The sequence below is a fragment of the Grampus griseus genome, assembly GCF_964374135.1.
Source record: "Grampus griseus genome assembly, chromosome: 1".
In the NCBI taxonomy this organism is placed as follows: domain Eukaryota; kingdom Metazoa; phylum Chordata; class Mammalia; order Artiodactyla; family Delphinidae; genus Grampus; species Grampus griseus.
Genome location: NC_139017.1, coordinates 31611401 through 31635846, shown reverse-complemented (window position 1 = coordinate 31635846; position 24446 = coordinate 31611401). Strand labels below are relative to the sequence as shown.

Sequence of the window (24446 nt, the reverse complement as noted above, 5' to 3'; positions counted from 1 at the left end):
ACTGTTCCAAGATCTTTAAAGGCTTGTTACAACACAATTCTAAGGATTTCAAAAGGTCATGATTCAGAGTTACACAGTGCTCTATGACCCCACTAGCACCATATTTTTTTTTAATTAAGTACTTCAAAGTTTTTTTTATGACAGCATTTAGACCTAGAAGTGACCTTAAAAAATTCAATCAGTTCAACCCACTAATGTCATCACCTCTCTCATTTCTCTTCCCTTAGGACTAAAGAGCTTGCTCAGTACTTGACAACCTTCTTCACACCTTTCCTTAATAGGAGCTCCTCTATCTGTACATATAAATTTTCACTGAATTCTTTGTAAGTTGCCATATTTAGCAAATAAAAATACAGGAGACACCCCCCCAATATATATATTTAGGACAGTTGGTTAAATTTGAATTTGATAAACAACTAACTTTTTTAGTCTAGGTATGTCCCGAATATTGCATGATGACCAACAAACTATCTGTGGTTTGCCTGATATTCAAATTTAACTAGGCATACTGTATTTTATCTAACAACTCTAGTGCCATGGAGCCGAAAGAGTTGCCCAGTAAGAGCTATAGGCTATTCCCTTTACAACAGGAAGTAGAGAATTAGGAGCAAAAGTTTAAGTTAGCTACACAATGATGACACAGATTGTTAGAGCTGAAGGGGACCCCGGAGATAACTAGTCCAGTGTTCTTACTTTAAACATTAGGGTAAGAGTGGCCAGCCGGGTTGGAACATGACACCAAATTACAAATGACTAGAAAGATTGTTCATTTTCATTTGTCTCTAAAATTATTTCTAAAAACCCACAAGGGAAAAGAACAAGTAAATTTCATGGCTCTGAACAATATTCACATACCTGCCACCTCAATGGTCATTGCATATTAGTAAATGTTACTAACAAAGCAAAACAACAAAAGAACATAACCAGTTAGACATCACTGTTATGAATGGGATAATTTAAGTAAATAAGATTACATACATAAAGCACCTACCTAATATAAGGCCTAGCCCATAACAGGACTTCTAAATGCAGTTCCCTTCTCCTCCCTGTCCCTATTTACTCAGTCTAGAATACTAAAATATTACAGTAGCTTCCAATCTGGTCTCAGTGTTTCCAAACTCTATAGAGTATCTTCAACTTTGATATCAGTATAGCATTCCTAATGTATCTCCCTCAAAAACGCTGCAATTAATAATGGCAAGATGTTCAATCTCTTCAGATACCAAATTGCCAATTAAAACACTCCTAAGTCAAATCGTCCATAAGTTCCCCAAAGGAATTTTGGTGATTCACTCAGAACAAGCAGTGTATAACAAATAGAGTATATGCTAAGACCTTAGAAGTATAAAAAGGAGGACATCATTTCAAGCTGGGGTATTTAGAAAACTTTAATTTTTTTTTAATTTAATTAATTAATTAATTAATTAATTTATAGCGTGTTGGGTCTTTGTTTCTGTGCAAGGGCTTTCTCTAGTTGCGGCGAGCGGGGGCCACTCTTCATCGCGGTGCGCGGGCCTCTCACTATCATGGCCTCTCTTGTTGCGGAGCACAGGCTCCAGACGCGCAGGCTCAGTAGTTGTGGCCCACGGGCCCAGCCGCTCCGCGGCATGTGGGATCTTCCCAGACCAGGGCTCGAACCCGTGTCCCCTGCATTGGCAGGCAGATTCTCAACCACTGCGCCACCAGGGAAGCCCTAGAAAACTTTAGAAGCAGCAGCATTTGAGTGAGAATTTGAAGGATATACAGTATTTTGATTGGTGAAGGTAGGAAGTTAAAGGAAATTTCAAGCAGGAAGAGCTTCATGAACAAGGGCATGAAGATAGGAAAAAAAAAGGCTTACAATCTAGCCCAAATTTTATTTTTCTTTCTGTCATGCTCCACCAGGGGCACAGATGCTAATCAAGTGTAATTTCCAAGACACAGTTTAAGTTTCTTTCCTCCATACCTCTGTTCAAGCCATGCCCTCCCTCAATGACCGGGAACAAGTCTTGCACAACACAGAGTAATAAATAATACTAGCTAAGCCAACCTCTACCTTTCCCTCCACTTCTATTCCCTTTCTTCATCCATTTCTTTCTCTCTCCTTCAAATCTTTCCAACTGACCAAACTAAAGAATAATATTATTCACTGATTCATATATAAAGTAGAGAAGTAGAATATTCTCTTTAAAAACAAAGTTTCAACTTAAATCCTTGAAACATTCCCTCCATTCCCCCTCTCCCCTCCCCTTTTTCTTCTCACTCTACATTCCCTTTCCTCTTTGGGTTACTGATGCTGTATTTTTTTTAAATTCCCCTCCCACCTCAGATTTTTAAAATAAATAGCAATGACAGCAGGGATGGACTGCGCTTTCACGAATGTGAAAACGTTCCCTCACAAGCAGAGCACAATAAGGGCTTTGTGTTCTTTCTGGGAAGGGGACAAGGAGCAGAAGAGGAACAGAAGGGGAATCTGAAAAGGAATGGAAGGTGTCCAGCCCGTCTAAAGGAATAAAGGTCAGGAATACTCTGGTAAGCCATAAAAACAAAATTTCTTCATTGTAATGACTAATTTTGCAAGAATGGGCCCTTAAAAATAGCACATATGCCTACAAACTAAAGAGTTTTCTTTTGTTAGCCAAAATTATAAATTAGCCCTCAGAGAAGTGTAAGTTACCAAATCATCAAGTCTTCAATCTCTTATAATGGGACAACAAATTTTTAACTGGAAAAGGCATTCACCAGAAATGGCCTTGATCACTGTAGTTTTAAAGGCTTACACAGGTAACCTAATGGAATCAGGAAAAATAAAATGTAACACACTATTAACTAGAAGTCTAGACTCTCAGTTTCAAGTATAGTCAATATACCTTTTGAATACCACTTTATAAAGCAATGTAAAGTGCTTATATTGTAGAAAACACATATATACCTCCGGAATTGGGGGGGGGGGGCAGGGAGATATCACAATGTTAAGCAAATAGGTACTTGTAGTAAAATGTCTAGTGAGAGCACCATCCCTGGACTCAAAAAGTGCTGGATCTCCAACAAACGAGATGACAGTGAAAATACCCCAGGACTGGAAATAACTGAAAAACTAGCTCTCACAATTACAAAGACACTAATATCAAAGTGAATGCAAACAATCTTGCATATACTGTTTTATGAAACAGGATAAAAATATCTAAATTTACAGTATTCTATATAAATGCATGCATGCATACGTAACTAAATTAATAAAAACAGGGCTATTTCATCCACATCATTGGATGTTTACATATTCAAGTTGGCCAATAATTTTTTTTCTTTTGCTGAGCACTTATGTATTTTTGTACCATATAAGTCATTTGCTTTTCAGGTTTATTATTTATTGACTAATCTCCTGTGTTAGAATGTGAGCTTCCTGAAGAAAGGGCCCTTTATTTTGATTAGTTATGTATCCCAGGGCTAATAACAGAGCCTGACATGTAGAAGGTGTTCAAAACAGTGTCAGGGAATGAATAAACTGATAAGCAAATTGCCTAAGTTCACAAGGTAGGTTATAGAGGTGGGTCTGTCTGACTCCAAAACCCAAGCATTTCCACTAAGCCTATGTTAGTACAAGTTATTCACATGCTTGGAGGAAACCATTCACTGAAATAAATTCTTAAAAAGAATAACAGACATGTTGTATTTCAAAGGACTCTTAAAAACCTTAGAAATTTTGGAAGTGATCTTATTGGGAAAACGAGAGGCTGCCTTGGATTTGAAGTCAACTTACATTTGGCACACAGAGTATTAGATTGTTTTTATATAAAATTATTTATTTTTTAAATTTATTTTTGGCTGCATTGGGTCCTCGTCACTGTGTGCGGGCTCTCTCTAGTTGCGGCAAGTGGGGGTCACTCCTCACTGCAGCGTGCGGGCCTCTCACTGTGGTGGCCTCTCCCACTGCAGAGCACGGGCTCTAGGCATGCAGGCTCAGTAGTTGTGGCTCGCGGGCTGTAGAGCGCAGGCTCAGTAGCTGAGGGGCACGGGCTTAGTTGCTCCATGGCATGTGGGACCTTCCAGATGAGGGCGCGAACCCGGGTCCCCTGCATTGGCAGGAGGACTCCTAACCACTGTGCCACCAGGGAAGTCCCAGTTTTTTTTGCTGTTTTTTTTTTAAGTGTTCTTTGTCCTCCAGAATTTCCTGAGGTCACTGCTGAATTCTAACTTGTAGAACTGTTTGCCCTGCTTGAAACGTCTGTTATTTAGTTATTTTTTGGCTGTGCCGTACAGCTTCCAGGATCTTAGTTTCCCAACCAGGGACTGGACTCGGGCCACCACAGTGAAAGCGTCAAGTCCTAACTGCTGGACCGCCAGGAATTCCCTGAAATGTCTTGATGTTGTTTGTGAGTTGATATTTCTATTTCTTCTACATCCATAACAGGGAATCTACTTCTAAATTCAGATTCAATGTTTATTGAAGGCCTATTATTTACTATGAAACATGACAGATACTTTCATAAAGCACCTACACAAGCACTTACACAAGCATTCAACTGTATCATGTTTGCTAAAATTGAGTTTTACTGGTAAAAGCCAGAAAATGAGAGTGACGGATGATAGTACAGAAAAAAAACAAAAAACAATCTGGTTCTTATGTAGGAAGACGAGATGGCAGACCTTATTTTCCTGTTTCATGTCGACTGCTAAGAAAGGTAAATAACTCTTTACACAGTTTAGCATTAAAAATTGTACTGAATAAAACTCTTTACCCTAAAACTCTACATTTTTGTTTCTGGAAGAGGGAGTTACTTACCTCTGCCTCTGCTGTCAACTGTATCTTCTTTGCTATCAGCTGTTTTAAATCAATCCGACCTAAGGAAAGAAAAAATATAACTTTTAAGTTGATGGAGATAGTTACCTATCAGCATTATTTAAATCGTGAAGTTGAAAAACAAGCAAAAAATGACGACTATGTAAACTATGGTACAACCACAAAACATGACACAACTCTTAAAAATGAAGCATGGGCAATATAAATAGAAGGAAATTTATACATAAAAATGCTAAGTTGAAAAAAAACAAAACTACTATATGTACACACAGTACTTACAACTATATTAATCATAGGATGCTGACAGTACAGGAAATTCTGACAGTAGAGGAAATTAGTTTCTGTGAATGGATCCTGCAACTATGAGTAGTAAAATGTACAAGCAACAATAGAAAAACTAAATAAATCGGACTTGGTCAAAAATTAAAAAAAAAAAAAGTTTCTGCTCCAAAGAAGTAAAAAGACGCAAAACGGGGAAAAACACTTGCAAATCTGATCCAGAACCTGCATCCAGAATATGTAAAGAACTCCTACAACTCAATGGTAAAGACGAATAGTCCAACTTAAGCATCTGAAAAGACATGTCTCCAAAAAAGATATACAAATGGTCAATACCATCTGAAAAGATGCTCAATATCACTGGCCATCAGGGAAATGCAAATCAAAACCACAAAGAAATATCATTTCATACCCACTAGGATGGTTATAATCAAAACACACAAGTGTTGGCCATTGTACACCTGAAGCTAATACAATGTTATGTGTCAATTATCTCAATAAAGCTAGAAAAAGAGTTGTACAAGCAGGAAATTTTGAGAAGAGCATTATTTCAGGGATTGGATGTGATAGCTTTTCTGTAATACAATTAGAGAGTGTTAATAAACACTTGTAACAATGATGTTTATAAGCTTGGTACAAATAAAACAGAGTTTATTATTTACTATTTAAAAAATTTTTTTGTTTGTGTTGGGTCTTCGTTGCTGTGTGTGGGCTTTCTCCAGTTGTGGTGAGTAGGAGGTACCCTTCGTTGTGGTGCACGGGCTTCTCATTGCGGTGGCTCCTCTTGCTGCGGAGCACAGGCTGTAGGCGCACGGGCTTCAGTAGTTGCGGCACGCGGGCCCTAGAGTGCGCAGGCTTCAGTAGTTGCAGCACATGGGCTCAGTAGTTGTGGCTCATAGGCTCTAGAGCACAGTCTCAGTAGTTGTGGCCCACGGGCTCAGTTGCTCCAGAGACCTGGAAGCAACTGAGAAGTTGTGGGATCTTCCTGGACCAGGGATCGAACCCACGTCCCCTGCATTGGCAGGAGGATTCTTAACCACTGCGCCACCAGGGAAGTCCCAAAACAGTTTTTTAAGTGAGGAGAAAAAAGCTTTGACCAGAACATGGAGAAATTAAAACCCTCCTACATTGCTGGTGAGAATGTAAAATGACACAATGCTTTTGAAAAAGTCTGGAAGTTCCTCAAAAGGTAAACACAGAGGTACCATTTAACCCAGAAATTCCACCCCTAGGTAAATACACAAGAGAAATGAAAACCCCCCTCCCATTTATAGAAAATTAAAAATCCAAGCCTCCAAAAAACGATCTAATAAGATCGCTCATTATCCTATGATATTCAAGCAACTAATTTTAACATTTTGGTAAATATTATTTGTCCTTTTACTTTGGCAAAAATTAAATAATAATATTAAATATAATATTATAAATATACATACTATAAAAACAGAGTCATTATGAATACTGTTTGGTAACCTGCTTTCATTTAACATATTGTTAGTATCTTTGCATATCATTATATATTCTTCCACATCATTTTTATTGGTCTACTGTTCTATTTTTATGGCTGAAATAGAATTTATTTAATCCTCTATTGGACATTTTGATTCTTTATATCGTTTCACAATATTCCACTTGGAAAAAAGGCATGGAGAAGGTCCAAATGCACCTAATGAAAGCTCTATAAGGAGAGGAAAAATTTGAAGTAATAATGGCCGAGAACTTCCTGGAAGTGTTAAAAAAGAGCCAATCGTCAAAGGAAGATCAAAGAATCCCAAGCAGGGTAAAGAATCATCATAGTGAAACTGTGTAACACAGAGGTTTATTTAAAAACAAAACACAAAAGGACTCTTAAAAGCACCCAGGAAGAAAATATCACCTTCAAGAGAATTGCCATTATGCTGAGTGTCTGACTCATCAACACCAACAACAGAAGCCGGCAAACAGTGAAATAATATCTTCAACTGTTGATAATAGTGAAGTTTATGACTGGGAAGGAGGCTAGAGGTCATATCGCAGAGAGCCTGTGCGTATCACAACAAGGGCTTTGAGGAAACTAAGAATTTTAAACAGAATAGTAACTGATCTGATATTGGAAAACCCCACTCTCTGGCAGGAGAGGAAGAAAGGACCACATAAGAGAAATGCAATAAATCCTGACAAGAAATGATGTCGCCATAAGCCAAAACAATAGCGCTGAGAATGGACAGGAGAGGATAAATTTTGAAAATATTCCCAAATTGGTAACTTATTAGGTAAGAAATATGAAGGTAAAACAAATATCCATTTGATTTTTCCATCAACTGTAAAAATACTTTTATTTAGTTCTCTACCATCTATGATCAGACCATGGATTCATAAATAAGTTATTTACTTCATAAATAAATGAATACAGAAACTTCTTTCCTTCAACTAATTACCATAGGGGGATGGGGAAGAAGACGCCAAAGATTAATTCTCACTACCTGTGCATCATTCCCAAAAGTAATCTGTCTATCCATAAATAACCTAACCACCATTCAAACTGGCTTTGGGGAGTCAGGGTCTGGAAAGCAGGGAAAGAGTTTTTTCTCACTTAGACTAGAATCTCTAAAGGCCCCGCTCCAAGTGACAGTAAAGTTATATAAAGTCAAAGAAAAATATATTAAAAATCCAATTCAATTCATTTTCTTTCACCTTAAAACTAACCTCACACAATATTCAAAATTACTTTCTTGCTACTCACCCAAACTTAAATGTCGTAAAAATCAAAAGAATAATACTCTAAAAGCTAACATCCAGTGATTTAAAGAACTATATACAGGGACTTCCCTGGTGGCACAATGGTTAAGAATCCACCTGCCAATGCAGGGGACGTGGGTTCTATCCCTGGTCTGGGAAGATCCCACAAGCCGCAGAGCAACTAAGCCCCTGCGCCACAACTACTGAGCCCACGTGCCACAAATACTGAAGCCCGTGCACCTAGAGCCCATGCTCCACAACAAGAGAAGCCACTGCAATGAGAAGCCCGTGCACCGCAACGAAGAGTAGCCCCCACTGGCCGCAACTAGAGAAAGCCCGCACACAGCAACAAAGACCCAACACAGCCATAAATAAATAAATGTTTAAAATATATAAAATTAAAATTAAAAAATAAAGAACTATGTACAGACACCCAACCACATAAGTCAACTCAAGGTTTCTAAATTTCTAAAACATTGACCATGAAATAGGGATAAGCCAGGCCTGAGGGTCATGCAATTTCTGAAATACCTGCCTAGATCTATTAATATCACTAACTGATAACTGATCATTAACTGATAATACCTATTAGTAGACCCAAAGATAAATCCTTAAAGAAAGCTCCTGTAGATTTTGTTTTTTCCTAACCCTCTTATCTCTAAGAAGTCAGGCTTGCGACATTTATCTTCATGAACACTACCTCACCCTTGTAAAGTCTACAACATTGAATTGAGTATTTAAAAATTTACTCCTTGAAGTATCAAAAATCTAATTTGAACCAGTTTTGACAAAGACCTTCCTAAAACTATTACATGCTTTACCACCTTAAAAAAAAAAAGAGAGACTGTACATAATCTTTATGTCGAATAAAAGATCATTTATTGCACTGTGCTATTCTAGTGACACCTTTAGTAGGACTGAAATGAGAGCAACGGAGCCCACACTAAACAGCTCCAGAAAGTTGTGCCTTTCTACTAGGGTTGCTTCTTCACGGCTCTTCACCAAATCTGATTCCTGTAACAATCCTATACTTAGCTACTATGCCAAATTTACTGCCAATGTTACCCAGAAGGAAAAGATAAATAACCAAGCTTATTAAATTAGTAACGCACTTATTCATTCAATTATATACTCACTCACTAAATAAAAACCCTCTGAGAACCCAATACATACGGGGTACTAGGCATGTATTCCAAACCCCTCCTTTAGGATCGCAATAGAAGTATGCAAACATAGATAATTACAATACACAGAAGGGCTGTGGGATCATCAGGGTGGAGAGAGCTTTTGCAGAGCAAGTCAATATTTGAGCTGACTCAACTGATAAAGAAAAATCACAGTGCACAAGGTATTAGAAAGATTATTTCAGGCAATGGAAACAGCATGAAGACTTGTAAGGACTTGGGTTTTCTGGGACTTGACCCTGAGTCAAATGCCTCTAAGTGCCAAGCTCTCTTTGCTTTACAATACTGTACTTAATATAGGCTTTTGCCTAAGGGCAGCTTTTAACTCCTTACCTTCTAGGTTACCAGTTACTTTCTAGATCAGTGCTGCCCAACAGAAACATAATGTGAACCACATTATGTAATTTAAAATTTCCTGGGAACCACATGAAAAACTAAAAACAGGTGCAAAGTGAGTCTTTGAAATGTGGTATGTATTTTACAACTTTGGTGTTATCTCAATTCAGACTAGTCACAGTTCAAGTGCTCAACCGGACCAGACTGAACAGTGTAGTTCTAAATCAGGGGTCAGCAATTTTTTTCTGTAATGGGCCAGAGAGTAAGTATTTCAGGCTTTGGGGGCCATATGGTCCAAAAGCACTATACAGCCATAAATGAATGAAAGTGGCTGTGTATGACAACTCCTGTTCTAGATGGCTGAATTTACCGTGAGTCTGGCTGACAAAACTGACAGGTATGCACAGTTATTTTTTATAATCTCACCTGACTGTGGTGAACAATGCTGGTTGCTTCCACCACAAGGGCATGTGTTTCATTCCCCTTGCCAGAGACTGATTTAAGAATGGGCACGAGCACCAGTCAGATATGGCCCACTCAGGTTTAACTGAGAAGAGTGTAAAGGAACTATTGTATAAATGTGTGGGCAAATTTAAGAAAAGCAACAAAGGATGGTGTAGCATTCTAGGGCTAGTAACAAGCAACAGGAAAGCTGTTACTATCCTGAAAGGGCAAAGGAGGGAAATGGTTTAGGAAACCCAAAGAGAACTCCCTGGAGAGAACTATTAGATAGAAGAGATGGTTACTCAGCACAGAGGGAACCTATGTTATAAACACACACCTTACTCTCTGCCCTTGGACCTCCTATCAATGCCACCCACCCCAACCATGACCGAACCCTACCAGAAACCAGAGGGCATGGAAGCCATTTGATTGTGCCCGGGGAGGCTGATGCTCTGGACTCTAAGTAGGGTAGAAAAGAGTAAAGAGGTAAAAGGAAGACAGCATAACTTGTAATCTAGTTCTGGCCAGTGAGACATGAGAAGTCTGTTGGGCAATTTCTAGGAAAGATTTCATTGCTCTAAAGAGAGGCACAGGGAAACGGGGTTCCTTCTGATGGAAATTATTCTTTTGCTTTCCCAGTTTTCTTACCCAGCCTACAGTCACTAACCCTCTGTCATTATTTCTATCCTTCCCTCATCAACGCCACTAATTTCTTGGACCCACCTAGCCACAACCCAATCCCAGATATTGCCTGCTATCTGCTTTCTCTGATTTCAAACTGCCATGCACTGCAGAAATATAATACAGAAAATGGGCCCACTATAAACTGTTGCTGTCTAGTGTTAACCAGGCCTGCAATAAAAATGAAATCTTTGTCTCTGCCTCTTGATGAATTTCTATAATATTCCTCCCAAGCGTAGTTCCAAACATTTTCCACCTTCAAGTCCCAGCCTTACAAAGCAAACTTCAGTTGATCATTTTGGGGACCAACTCCTGAAATGTCTTCTATCTTAATTTTCACTATCTTTAATCCTCTTCTCCACTGTTCCTTTGTCAGAGGAAAGGGTAGCCCATCTCTTTTTCAAGACTACCCCTTTAAACTATATTGCCTTGATCCTTTGAGAAACTGTTCAAATCATTCAACACACTGAGCCATTTATTTTGTCCACATTACATTCAGCACCAAAGTAGTCTTTAAAATTTTTCTGAAATTATGATATTGATGTCATAAGTGGTACTCAAAATTTATCTGTGAAGTATTACATATTTACTTAACGTTTTGGAAACAAATATGTAACTGAAACAAACTATCACTTCATAGAATTTACTGCTTAGGATGAAGATTCTTCTTTTTAGTGAAATTTTCTTTAAATTACATAATAATAAATATGGTACAAAGATAATGGCAAAATTATAAATAACTGAAATTTTGGAAACAATGTCCTTTGGAAACAAACAACAGCCCTTTCCAATGAACCTCTTATCTTTCAAGACCCAACTCATGCTGTCTTTTCCTTTTAATATAAAATGTCCTGGAAAAGTGGTTTGTACTTCCTATCTTCACTGTCTCACTAGCAATTCATCCCCAACATGTTTCTGCAACTCTTCCTTTTCTGGAGTCACTATGGCCTCCAAATTTCTAAATTCTCATCCTCATTAAACTTGCTGCAAGGAGTTCCCTTGGTGGCCTAGTGGTTAGGATTCCAGGCTTTCAATGACAGGCCCCCAGTTCAATCCCTGGTGAGGGAACTGAGATCCCGCAAGCTGTGTGGGATGATATCATATATCGCTTATATGTAGAATCTAAAATGTGATACAAATGAACTTATTTACAAAACAGAAACAGACTCACAGACATAGAGAACAAACTTCTGGTTACCAAAGGGAAAAGGGGGTTAGGGAGGGATAAATCAGGAGTTTGGGATTAGCAGATACAAACAATTATATATAAAATAGATAGGGAATTCCCTGGAGGTCCAGTGGTTAGGACTCGGGGCTTTCACTGGTGTAGGCCCAGGTTTGATCAGTGGTTGGGGAACTATGATTCTGCAAGCTGTGCAGTGCAGCCAACAATTTTTTAAAAATAAGAAAAAAAAAAAAAAGATAAACAAGGTCCTACTGTATACCAAAGGGAACTATATTCAATATCCTGTAATAAATCATAATAGAAAAGAATATGAAAAAGAATATACATATATATAACTGAACCACTTTGCTGTACACCAGAAACACAACATTGTAAATCAACTGTACTTCAATAAAAGATTTAAAAATTAATTAATTTATTAAATTTTAAAAATCAAGGCCTACTTATAGTGACTAAATTCCTAACGATGACTAAGGCCTACTAGGCAGTGATGAATCACCATTTTTCAGGTTCCATTTCTTTTAGTTTCACTTCTTTTAACTAGCATTTTCTTTGTCTCCTTGTGGTAAGTACAGAATTAGCTAATGTGTAGGCACTGACTAGCAGGTTTTTACTGCCTAGAGAAGTTCAAACTCATTTTAAAATCCTGATAATTTTCTAAAAAACTCTCATTGACCATGCCTTAGAAGATCTTCACCCCAGCTTCACCTTGCTCTCCATAGAGATATAAGTAATCTAAAAGAGTCATGTGAAAGCCATCTTTATGTCTAAGGATGGTTGGGTTTAGGAGTAGTCCTTTAAAGAACCAATCATTTATCAATCTTAGAAGCAAAAGGGGAGATACAAAAAAAAAAAAAGTATAATCCATCTATGGGGACTTCCCTAGGGGTGCAGTGGTTAAGAATCCGCCTGCCGGGCTTCCCTGGTGGTGCAGTGGTTGAGAGTCTGCCTGCCGATGCAGGGGACATGGGTTCGTGCCCCGGTCTGGGAAGATCCCACATGCCGCGGAGCCGCTGGGCCCGTGAGCCATGGCCGCTGAGCCTGCGCGTCCGGAGCCTGTGCTCCGCAACGGGAGAGGCCGCAACAGAGAGAGGCCCGTGTACCGCAAAAAAAAAAAAAAAAAGAATCCGCCTGCCAACGCAGGGGACACAGGTTCGATCCCTGGTCCAGGAAGATCCCATGTGTCACTGAGCAACTAAGCCCATGCGCCACAACTACTGAAGCCCGCGCGCCTAGAGCTCATGCTCCGCAACAAGAGAAGCCACTGCAATGTGAAGCCTGTGCACAGCAACAAGGAGTAGCCCCCGCTCGCCGCAACTAGAGGAAGCCCGTGCACAGCAACGAAGACCTGACACCGTCAAAAATAAATTTTTTTTAAAAAGGTATAATACATCTAAATCCTCTATTGCTCCATCGACCTCAAAAACCTTTCAAAATTGTCTACTAATCATATGTCTACACTGCTACAGAGAAAGGAACCTGAACTAGAAATGAGGGTCAGTATATAAATATCATACAGAAAATGAGATTTAATAGATAATGTTGAAACAACTGGCTGGCCATTTTGAAAACCTGTCAAATTAGATCCCTAGCTCACTTATTATTCAAAATAAATTTCAGATGGATCAAATATTTGAATCTTAAAAAACCCAGGGCTTCCCTGGTGGCGCAGTGGTTAAGAATCCACCTGCCAATGCAGGCGACATGGGTTCGATCCCTGGTCCAGGAAGATCTCACATGCCGCAGAGCAACTAAGCCCGTGCGCCACAACTACTGAGCCTGAGCTCTAGAGCCCATGTGCCACAACTACTCAAGCTCACGAGCCACAACTACTGAAGCCCACGCACCTAGATCCCATGCACCGCAACAAGAGAAGCCACTGCAATGAGAAGCATGTGCACTGCAAGGAAGAGTAGCTCCCGCTCGCCACAACTAGAGAAAGCCTGCGTGCAGCAACAAGGACCCAACACAGCCAAAAATAAAATAAATAAAATAAAATTAATTAAAAAAAAATTTTTAAGTTATCAAATTATCAGCTAGTAACTCCCATTTCTTTTAACTAATCTTCCTAAAATGAACCAAGATATCCAAACTCATTCTTTTGACCTTAAAAAGTACAAAAGGTACTAATTAATATTCAATAACTTTACTGCTGCTTTTAACTATGTCTCATTGTACAAAACCTTTTTCAAGCAAAGTGGAATCTGTCATCTCTCAAAATGCCATAGAGTTTATTCAAAAGGTCACATCATCCATGACTGAAGAAGGTTGAAGAAACAGGCACTCTCATATGGCTACTGGGAGTGCAATATTTCCATAGGGCAATTTGGCAATACCCACCCAATAAATCTTATGACCTAAAAACAATTTCTTGGAATGTAGCCAAGGAAAAATCATAAACACTTGAATGTTTGCTTATCTGCACTTTCTAAAACAAATATGTTTTGCTTTTATTCTAAGGGGAAAAAAAATGTGTTCTCAACCTACTCAGTTGATCAAAGCTCTATGTGGACTGGCCAGTTTTATGATTAGATGCATAAATTGGATGAAGGGGCTAAATTACAGAATAACAATGATATTAACTTTTTTTCATATATTTTTGCCAAGGGACTCTCAATCTTTACAAAAGGCAGGTTGTTCTCTCTGTTCAAATACTTATGTACATATCTCAAAGAACACTGAAATTGAATAGAATTAGAAGTATATTAACCAAGTTAATATTTGTTAAACACTTAAAACAGTGCCTGGCACATGATAAACCGTTAGCGGTCATTATCATATTTACTCATTAATTAGCTATCAAATGAACAATGCAGCAAAAAAAATGGTAGTCAAGAATAGGCATTACCTGTAAATTAAGAGAAAGGTAGAGAATGTCCCCAACCTGATAAAGGGCACCTACAAAAATCCACAGCTAACATAATTAACAGAAAAACTGAAAATTTTCTCCCTAAGATCAGAAACAACACAAGAATGCCTAATGTCCACTCTTGCCAATTCTGTTCAACATTTTACTGGAAATTCTAGCAAGGGCATTGAGGCAAGACAATGAAATAAAAGGCATGTTGATTGAAAATGAAGAAATAAAACGAATTCTTATGTGCAGATGGCATGATTTTGTATATAGAAAATACTACAAAACACACACACAAAAAACTCTTAGAGCTAATAAATGAGCTCAGCAACGTTGCAGGATACAATATCAATATACAAAAACCAGCTACATTTCTACACATTAGTAACAAATGATTGGAAAATGAAATTAAGAAAATTCCACTTACGACAGCAGCAAAAGGAACAAAATATTTAGAAATAAATTTAACAAAAAAGTGTAAAACTTATCAACTTAAAACTATAAAACATTGTTGAAAGAAATCAGAGACCTAAATACAGGCATACCTCGTTTTATTGCACTTTGAAGATATTGCAGGATTTTTTGGTCTTTGTTTTTACAAATTGAAGGTTTGTAGCAACCGTGCACTGAGCAAGGCTATCGACACCATTTTTCAAACAGCATCTGCTCACCTCATGTCTCTGTCATGTTTTGGTAATTCTCACAGTATTTCAAACTTTTCATTAATATATTTGTTATGGTGATCTGTGATCAGTGATCTCTGATGTTACTACTGCAAAAAGATTACAACTTGAGGAAGACTCAGATGATGGTCAGCACTCTTTTAACAATAACGTATTTTTTAATTAAGGTATGTACACTGTCTTTTTTTAGACATAATGCACACTTGTTTACAGTAGTAGCATAAACATAATTTTTATATGTACTGGGAGACCAAAAAATTCATGTGGACTCACTTTATCGTGATACTCATTTTATTGCGGTGGTCTCGAACTGAACCCACAATATCTCCGAGGTATGTCTGTAAATAGAAAGACACCCCATGTTCATGGGTTGAAAGACTTAATATTGTTAAGATAGTGTATTAGTTTCTTGCACCTGCTGTAACAAATTACCACGAACTTGGTGGATTAAAACAACAGAAATTCTCTCTCAGTTCTGGAGGCCAAGCTGAAATCAAGGTGTCACGGCAGGGCCCCACTCCCTTTGGAGGCTCTAGAATCCAGTCCTGGCTCTGCAGCTTGTGGTAGCTAGCAGCATTCCTTGGCTTTTGGCCATTGCACTCCAATCTTCAAAGCCAGCATCTACAAATCTCTCTCTGCTCCATCTTCAAATCACCTTCTCCTCTGTGTGTCATCAAATCTCCCTCTGCCTCCCACTTATAATATACAGGACTGCATTCAGGGCCCAGGTGGCTATTCCAGATAATCTCAAGATTCCCAACTTAATTATATCAAAGACCCCTCTGCCCCCTTTTCCTGCCATATAAAGCAGCATTCACAGGTTCCAGGTTTTAGGACCTTTTGGGAGAGGGGGCATTTTCCAGCCTACCACATATGGCAATACTCCCGAAACTGATGTGGATATCCACATGCCCAAGAAAGAAGTTGAACCCTTAACTTATACAATATAAAAAATAACTCGAAATGGATTATTGACCTAAATGTAAGACCCAAAACTCTAAAACTAGAAGAAAACATAGGACAAAACCTTCATGACACTGGGCTTAGCAAAGATTCCTGGATATGATACCAGAAGCACAGGCAATAAACACAAAAATAGACAAATGGAATCATATCAAACTTAAAAACTTCTGTGCAAAGAACACAGTCAACAAAGTGAAAAAACAACCTATGGAACGGCAGAAAATATCTGCAAATCATATCTGATGAAGGGTTAATATTCAGAATATTATAATATTATAAAACTCCTGCAACTCAACAACAAAAAAGCATATAACCCAACAAAACAAAATGGCCAAAGGATATGAATAGATATTTCTCCAAGGAAGATACACAAATGGCCAACAGGTATGTGAAAAAGTGCTCAACACCACTAATCATTAGGGAAACGCAAATCAAAACCACAGTGAGGTATCACCCTACACCCATTAGGATGGCTACTATTAAAAAGACAAACCAACCACCAACAACAAAAACAGAAAATAACAAGCACTGGTGAGGATGTGGTTAAATTGGAACCCTTGTGTGCCAGTGGTGAAACTGTAAAATGGTGCAGCCGCAATGAAAAACATTATGTCAGTTCCTCAAAAAATTAAAAATAGAACTACCACAGAATCCAGCAATCCTACTTCTGCGTATAGATCCAGAAGAATGGAAAGCAGAGTCTTGAAGAGATATTTGAATACCTGTGTTCATAGCAGCAGCAGTATTCACAGTAGCCAAGAGCTGAAAGCCAAGGTACTCAGAAGTACGTGGGCCTCCAGCAGAGAAACAGTAAAACTGTGGGACTTCTCGGCCTCCATCTGAGCCAACCCTTCATAATAAATCTTTTTATATATCTATATATATATCCTATTGGTTCTGCTTCTCTGGAGAACTCTGACTAAAACACATCCCAAATGAGAACTGTCACTCTAAGAGCTGTGTCTCAAACTTTAACCTGCATATGAATCCCCCAAGAACTTATTAAAATGAAATTTTTATTCAATTAAGTGTCAGGTGGGCCGTTTCTAACAGGCCCCCAAGAGGTGCAGATGCCCCTGGGCCTGGCTGGTAGGCCACGATGACTGGCATGGCGTGGTGTCCTTTAAGCCCTCACTACTCAAAGGTCACATTTTACCCATCTGCTCACTCCCCCAAAGTGAACCAATGTTAAAGTAAGTGGAGAAACACATGCAATTTTCAGATCAGCATTAGTTACATTAAACCAAGGAGGAGGTCAGACTTCTTGTTTTAGGCTAAACAATTCAATTTTTATTATCTGCATTAAAACCTGGAATGATTAAAACTTAATGAACTGAGGCTATAAGGAGTACTGAAAACATGTGGAAATTAGAATAGTCTAAAAGCTTTTCTTTAAAAAATGGGACATAGTGAGAAAATCATACTGGTAACAGAAAGTTTCAATAAAAAGACAATGTGAATTAGCACCCAGTCCCTAAATCAAGGAAGGGGAAAGTTTCTACCCAATGTTGGCGTACCCTTTTGCACAAATTTCACATTTTATATCACACCGAAACTAGTCCATATGACAATATAAATATTTCATAAATAGCTAATTAAGAGTCCAACAATCAATAAACTACATTATGCAAACTTAAGCAGCAACATTTATATTCCTGGATCCAGCTGCTGTATTTAATTTACAATTAAATTTAAGTAGGAAAAGCAAAAGCTCTTCTTTATGAAAGAAGTCTCAGGATGCCAAAGACAACCTGTCTCAGAAAGTTCCACACCTATTTGTTAACCAAACAAGCCTCAAATTTCAAATCCTCATTGAAATCAAACCTATACAAATGTCACCGCAAAAATAAATAGCCTGATTCAATAGATAACATCAGTTGAAGTTGTGTTTACAGGTCTATCAATCTTAAGCACAAACCTTGACCTTAACAAGTACTGTGTCAGTCTTCTTTGTATTCATGTTAAGCAAACTTGGACATGAGGACTAACAAAACTCCCCCAAGATTTATAACCTAGTATTGAACTAAGTTAGGTACCCTGCTAATGACTCTCATTAAGCTCATTACACCTATTAAAAGAGTAATTAGTAGCACTTATTTATAATAATCTAATTATGCTAACGGCAGGAGAGGGGTTCTCATTCACTTAACTTGGAGCTCCATGAAGGCAAACACATCTGTATCAATCACTGCTGTAGCCCCAACACCTAGCAGGACACCAATAATTATTGACAGGTTAGGTAGTTGAAGGAATGAATAAATGAATGAATGATGTCGAAAACATAGTAGATACCCCAAAAATGTTCAATGAGTTAATTTAAAAGGGCTTACTTTCTAGTTTCTTCGTTACCAGATATATAAAACTAAATTAAAGCATACATTGCAAACTCCACTTACATCAATAAAGCTCACCTCTATGAGAGGTGCAGCAATTTACACACCAGTGTCACCAGCAGTATCTAAAGCAGCTGTGACTGGCAACTAAACCAATGTGTTCCTTTCTATTCTTTTAATCAGTTTATTTTTCTCCCCTGCACTTTACAGTGCCTACCAGCATATCCATTTATAAGAGAGCTAAAGAGATGGCAATCCTTGCTCTAGAACACTGAATTTGTTGCCTATTTCATTAATTCACCTCAGAAACAGAAAAGCCTCACCGTTACTAGGTGTCTCTTGGCACTCCTCTGTACAGTCTCTCTGGCCTTCTTCCTTTTCCTCAGCATGTTTACTGGACTTCGACGGCCGTTTTCTTACAGACATCTTCTCTTCGCCCAACATCGTGCTGTCTAGGAAAGAAGATATAAAAAGCTTTAAGTATCCGGCTTAGGCAAATTTCACAATATCACCATATTTTTAGGGGAGGCAACAAATGATATAGTCTCTTCCTTCTGTTTTACTTTAATCACATTTAAGCATTTTCCGAGTACCAGATACTATAACAAATACGAAGAAATTGGTCTTTATAAAGTAATTGGCTGGTTTCAAAACACAGCCCCCATTCTTAAAGAAAATTTAGTTGAACAAACAAGGCGTAAGTACATGAAAAATTAAGAATTAAATAAAAGTTAAGTACAAAGATGCCACAAGGTAGAGCACAATCAGTAGTCAAGTCAATGGTAAAAACAATACATACCTGAAGTGCAGAGACAGAAGAGATCATTAAGAGGTGCAAAGGTTTCACAGAACAGAGGGTATGTGACCTGAGTCTTGAAGGACGAGAATGGAGCACTTCACGGGTGAGAAAGGATGAAAACAAGGTCCTTGTAAGCCCTGTTCAGGGGACCATGACTGATCAGACTACTTCACTAGAGGACAAGAAACAAGCTTTCGTCGAGTAATTACTAACTACCAGGACTCTGCTAGGTGCTTTAAGTTTTCTCCTCTAATCTTCAAAACTCTGCAGAAAACTTGTTATTACTCCTGGTTCCTATATGAGGAAAAATAAGGTTCCAGGTAGTTACTGCCAATGCCTTCCACCCACACACCAGGAGCATACCAATGGCTGAACAAGCTGAGTTTGAACAAGCGCATCATGGGAAACTGTGGGGCATCTTGGTAAGAGAATATTAGAAAGGACTTATTTAGGATTTGGATTTGACTACGTGATTTTGGGGGAGAGCCCAAAGAAGCGGGGGTTCACTCTGGCTTGAGTGCTGGCCGAAAGCGAGGACAATGTGATGATTGGGTATACCAACAAATCTCTGTAGGGAGGCAGACCAGAGGGAGGCTAAAGCTGTAATTGGTAAAGAATCAACAATCATTCCCAGTAGCCTGGAGAGGGGAATGTTGGATATTTTGTGACTTGGGCTACATGCATGTCTTTACCTGTGTTAAGACATGATTATAACATGGTCTTCTGCTTGTCTTGACCCAGCATATTCAAAGAATGGCTTTGTGTGATGCTGATGTTCAGTGAAACCGTTTGTGTTCAACAGGACACCCAGAAGGCCTAGCTCTCAAGTTCCAGGCTAGGTCACAGCAACACCACGGCCTAGCTGATTGCACCAGGGCAGCTCCAGGACACCAAGGACTGTTTGCTTCTTCTCATTACAGTAACTTGCCCAAGTCCACAAAGCTAATGGCAGGGTCAGATTTGAACCTGGGTCAGATCCAAACTACAAACACCATCCACTATTTGGATTTTTTTTTTTTTTTAAGTTGGTAACAGAAAAGTGGTGAGGGAAAAAGACTTGAAAAAAAGAACTGGGGTCAAACTGTAAAGGCCTAAAAATTAGGACTTTTTTTCAGTTAGGCAGTAGTGAGACATTTTAAAGCCCTGAAAAATATGATCAAAATCAAATTTTAGGCAGATCAATATCGGGACAGTACAAGGTTTACCCCAAAGCAGTGTTTTACTATGTAGAAGTTTTCAGCAGTCTGAAAGCAAAACATAATGAAGTACTCACTACATTACTTTTAAAATTCTAAGATTATGGTCTTTTTAAATGGTTATGTTTAAATGTTCTCTTCTGTATGCAATGGAGTACACGGTGAGCTTGATTGTTTTCTTAAATATCACTGCTTGGCAAAGTAAAAATCTGACAAATCTAGATCAGTTTCCTTCTATTTTTTTCCGAAATCAAATGAAACAGAATTATGGAATAGTAAATGAATATATCAAGTAGAAATTTTAGGAGACCAATAAGATCCAGTTAAAAAGAGGAACCTAGGAAAGAGGTCAGGGCAACTGGTAAATTTTAAAATCATTTGTGTAACAGTGACAGAGGAAGCCAGAAGAACATCTAATTCTCCAACAGAAAAGATTAGAGAAGTGAGAACTGACAACTAAACTCTGAGGGATGCCCTCAAGTAAGACAACAAGAAGTAGACATCAGGGACAAAAACAGAAAAATAAAAGATGCAAAAAGAGCAAAGATGTTTCAAAAAGGAGTTATACAGGAGTTAATAGTGTGGAATTAAAAATAGGGACTCTACTTCTGAGTGCTTAGGTGCTTTACGTGTATGATTATTTTAATCTCTACATAATCTTTAAAGTAGGTACTACTACTTTATTCCCCCAATATTGTCTTTGGTCACCATGTCTTCCCATACACTCTTTCCTGTCTCTAGAAAGCTGTTTCTCCTCTGCCCTTTCTAGCTAATCTTACTCACCATTCAAAGTAACAGTCCCAGCAGCAGCAGTAACAACAGTTCTGACTTAATGAGCAGCTGTTTTGTCCCTACCAGGCACTGTGCTGCTAAATCCTTTAAATTTTCTTATTCAACCTTTACAATTTCAGAGGTAGGCATTAGCTCATTTTACAAGTGAGAAAAATATAGGTTAGGGAGGTGATTTAATTTGCTCCAAATCATATAATTCTCCAACTGCAGAACAGGGATTCAAAACCAGAACTACTGGATTCCACAGCCTACACTGTAATCACCAGATGGCCTTGACTCACCTCATCTGCTAAGGTTTCTTTGACCACCATCTCTCACCTCACCGTCCTCTGTGGTCCAACTGCACCCAGTACATCCTGTCACACTAAGATACTCAATGAGCAATACTATCTGCCTCTTACACTCAGCATAAGCTTCTTAAAGACAGGGACTAAATGGTATCTTCTCTTTGAATTCCCAAAATCTAGTGGGGCGTATCTGGAATATGATAGGTATATATTAGTACAGAAAGTGATGTACCAGTTAATACCACAACCAATTATTCTGAGTAATAAGTTCTCTAAACTCAGAGGAAAATGTATGCTGGCAGAATGCCAATGAGCATCATCTTCACTGTTAACAGCTTTATACCTTCTACTCAACAATAAGACCTACAACAATCGTTCTTAATTGGGGGTGCGGGGGCCCCCTAGACTAAGGGTATGCAAAACCTACTTTGAATATTTCAGTAACTGAAATAAACAATTATACATTTATCACATAAAGCAAGCAATACAGGCTAACTAAAATAATGTTACTTTGCTTTTGGCTGAGACTGTATCAACTCAGTGAGAAATCAGTTCTCTCTTGCTGATCAGAAGGCGAAAAAAGGGCTTCCCTGGTGGCGCAGTGGTTGACAGTCCGCCTGCCAATGCAGGGGACATGGGTTCATGCCCTGGTCCGGGAAGATCCCACATGCCGTGGAGCCGCTGGGCCCGTGAGCCATGGCCGCTGAGCCTGCGTGTCCGGAGCCTGTGCTCCGCAACGGGAGAGGCCACAACAGTGAGAGGCCCGCGTACCTCAAAAAAAAAAAAAAAAAGCTAAGGCACAGGTACTGAGTTTGCACAATTACACTGCCATAGATCCATCGACGTCTTAGAAGTGAGCCAAAGAAGAAAACACTAACTCTTCATAAAAAGCTTTATGTCATAGTCTATGGTATTTGGCCTCAATTTCCTCCGTTAGCAGGAAGAGAGAACCATAACACAGTGGGGAAAGCACAAGATTTGGTATCACAACACCAAGAGGTAAGTTAACATCTCTGCTCCATCATATTGCATCCTCAGGTAAATCCTCCAACCTCTCAATCTGTTTCTTCATCTAGAAAGTTTAAAATACTACTGCACACACACACACACACACACACACACACACAGATAATACACACTAGAGTGCCAATATTCTATTAACAACCTAGCTTAAAAAATTAAGTGAATCTGATCCCTACATATCTATGCCCTGTACGCTAAATGACACAGTCATATCATCCCTCAAATTCTACTTGTGTTTGCTCTTAATATGTGCTAGATGAGGGTAAATAAAGTTCCATAATTATACACTTTCTCAAATGCAGCTCAAGCACCACGTGGCTTCCAAGAAAGCATTAACAAATTTTGTTATTGTCACACATACAGATGTAGGAAGGATAACTATTACTTACGCCTCACCTCAATTTTAACCAAATCCTCATATCATGTAAATCATAAGATTATGAGATGATGTCTGAATTGAGCTCCTCCTGCCATGCATGTCAGTAACAGTACATGGCTGTTGTGGCAGAAAATGGAGGGAAATTACAGTAATGCTCAGTTCAACTGTTCCTTCTCTACACAAATGGATCACTTTGGCCTCTGTGTGGAGAGCAGACCACAAGGAGGGCAAGAGAGTAAAAAAGGAACACCCTGGCAATCATCCTCCTAGCAGACTCCTGCAATCATCCAGGTGAGATGAAGGAGAGCTGAACGTTCTGACCACTCATTCAGGACTGTGAATCCACCCCCTTACCAATATAGACACTAGCTAGCCAGACTATTTTAGCTGTTGCAAAGTCAAAAATTCAAACTGAAATTAATTCTAAGTGGTTTCTAGGTGCTGACATGGATCACTGCCCTTATATGTGAGGTGTACCATAGTTTTTTCTTGCCCTCCTATTAACACAGGAGGGGAAGTTATCCTCCTCGTTTCCTCTTACTTCCAGGTCGCCGTTCCTCGTTCCCTTCCTTAAATACCTCAGCCAGATTATTACACCTGATACTTCTCTTTGTTGTATGTTCTGTCTTCCTGATCACTCCCCTCCTTTACTGAGGATGTGAACACCTCACTCACTCCCCCTTTCTCCCTTCCACCAATTCTTCCACACTTCTTTCACTTCAACATTTATGTACTAGATCCAAGCTCCTGGCCTCCAAGCTCCTTGACTTCTTCCTTTCTCCAAAAAGCTGTTCTTATGTCCCAGTCACAGCTTCCCCTAGAACTTACTGTTACCAACAACTGCACCATGTCCATAATTTTCATTTCTAGCGTCTAACGCTCTTATCACCACCAGTTCACTTACTGTGATACCCTCCTTTCCTCAGCAGGTCCAGACCTCCCTGAGCTCCAGACTCCTATCCAAAGGCCCACCGGACACCTTTATGTAGGCAAATGTCTTACAGGCATCTCAAACTTTAACATGACCAAAACTGAACTACTGATGTTCCATCCAATTCCATTCTTCTGTCTTTCCTAATTCCGTTAATGGAACTAGCAGTCAGTCTTTGCCCAGATTAAAAACAAAAAACCCAAAGTTATCCTTGATTCTTTACTTTCCCTTAATCAATCCAACAGCAAGTCCATTTTACTCTGTCTTCAAAATATATATCACATTCTAAACTTTTCACCACATCCATCACGTTCACCACAGTCTAAGCCACCGCCACCTCTCACTGTAGTAGCCTAACTGGTCTCTCCTCATCTTCTCCCTTCTGGTCACACAGGGCCCAGAGTACCCTTTTTTTTTTTTTTGCGGTACGCAGGCCTCTCACTGTTGTGGTCTCTCCCGTTGCGGAGCACAGGCTCCGGACGCGCAGGCTCAGCGGCCATGGCTCACGGGCCCAGCCCCTCCGCGGCATGTGGGATCTTCCCGGACCGGGGCACGAACCTGTGTCCCCTGCATCGGCAGGCGTCCTCAACCACTGCGC

The 24446-nt window shown here is 39.1% G+C and overlaps 1 protein-coding gene across 2 annotated transcripts in view; it reads right to left on the bottom strand.

The window, feature by feature from the left end:
* The window catches only part of SOAT1 (sterol O-acyltransferase 1), a 57451-nt gene that overhangs the window by 26275 nt on the left and 6730 nt on the right, over positions 1-24446 (bottom strand). Inside the window, exons 1-3 of one of the 2 annotated variants that reach the window (XM_082675624.1) lie at positions 19241-19328; positions 18765-18893; positions 4763-4821 (exon numbers count right to left, since the gene is read on the bottom strand). In XM_082675624.1, coding sequence (XP_082531750.1) covers positions 4763-4821; positions 18765-18885 — 180 coding nt within the window. In that variant the 5' untranslated portion in view covers positions 18886-18893; positions 19241-19328. Of the gene's footprint in view, positions 1-4762; positions 4822-18764; positions 18894-19240; positions 19329-24446 lie in introns of those variants that run through there. The other variant, XM_082675623.1, reaches the window with a different exon arrangement.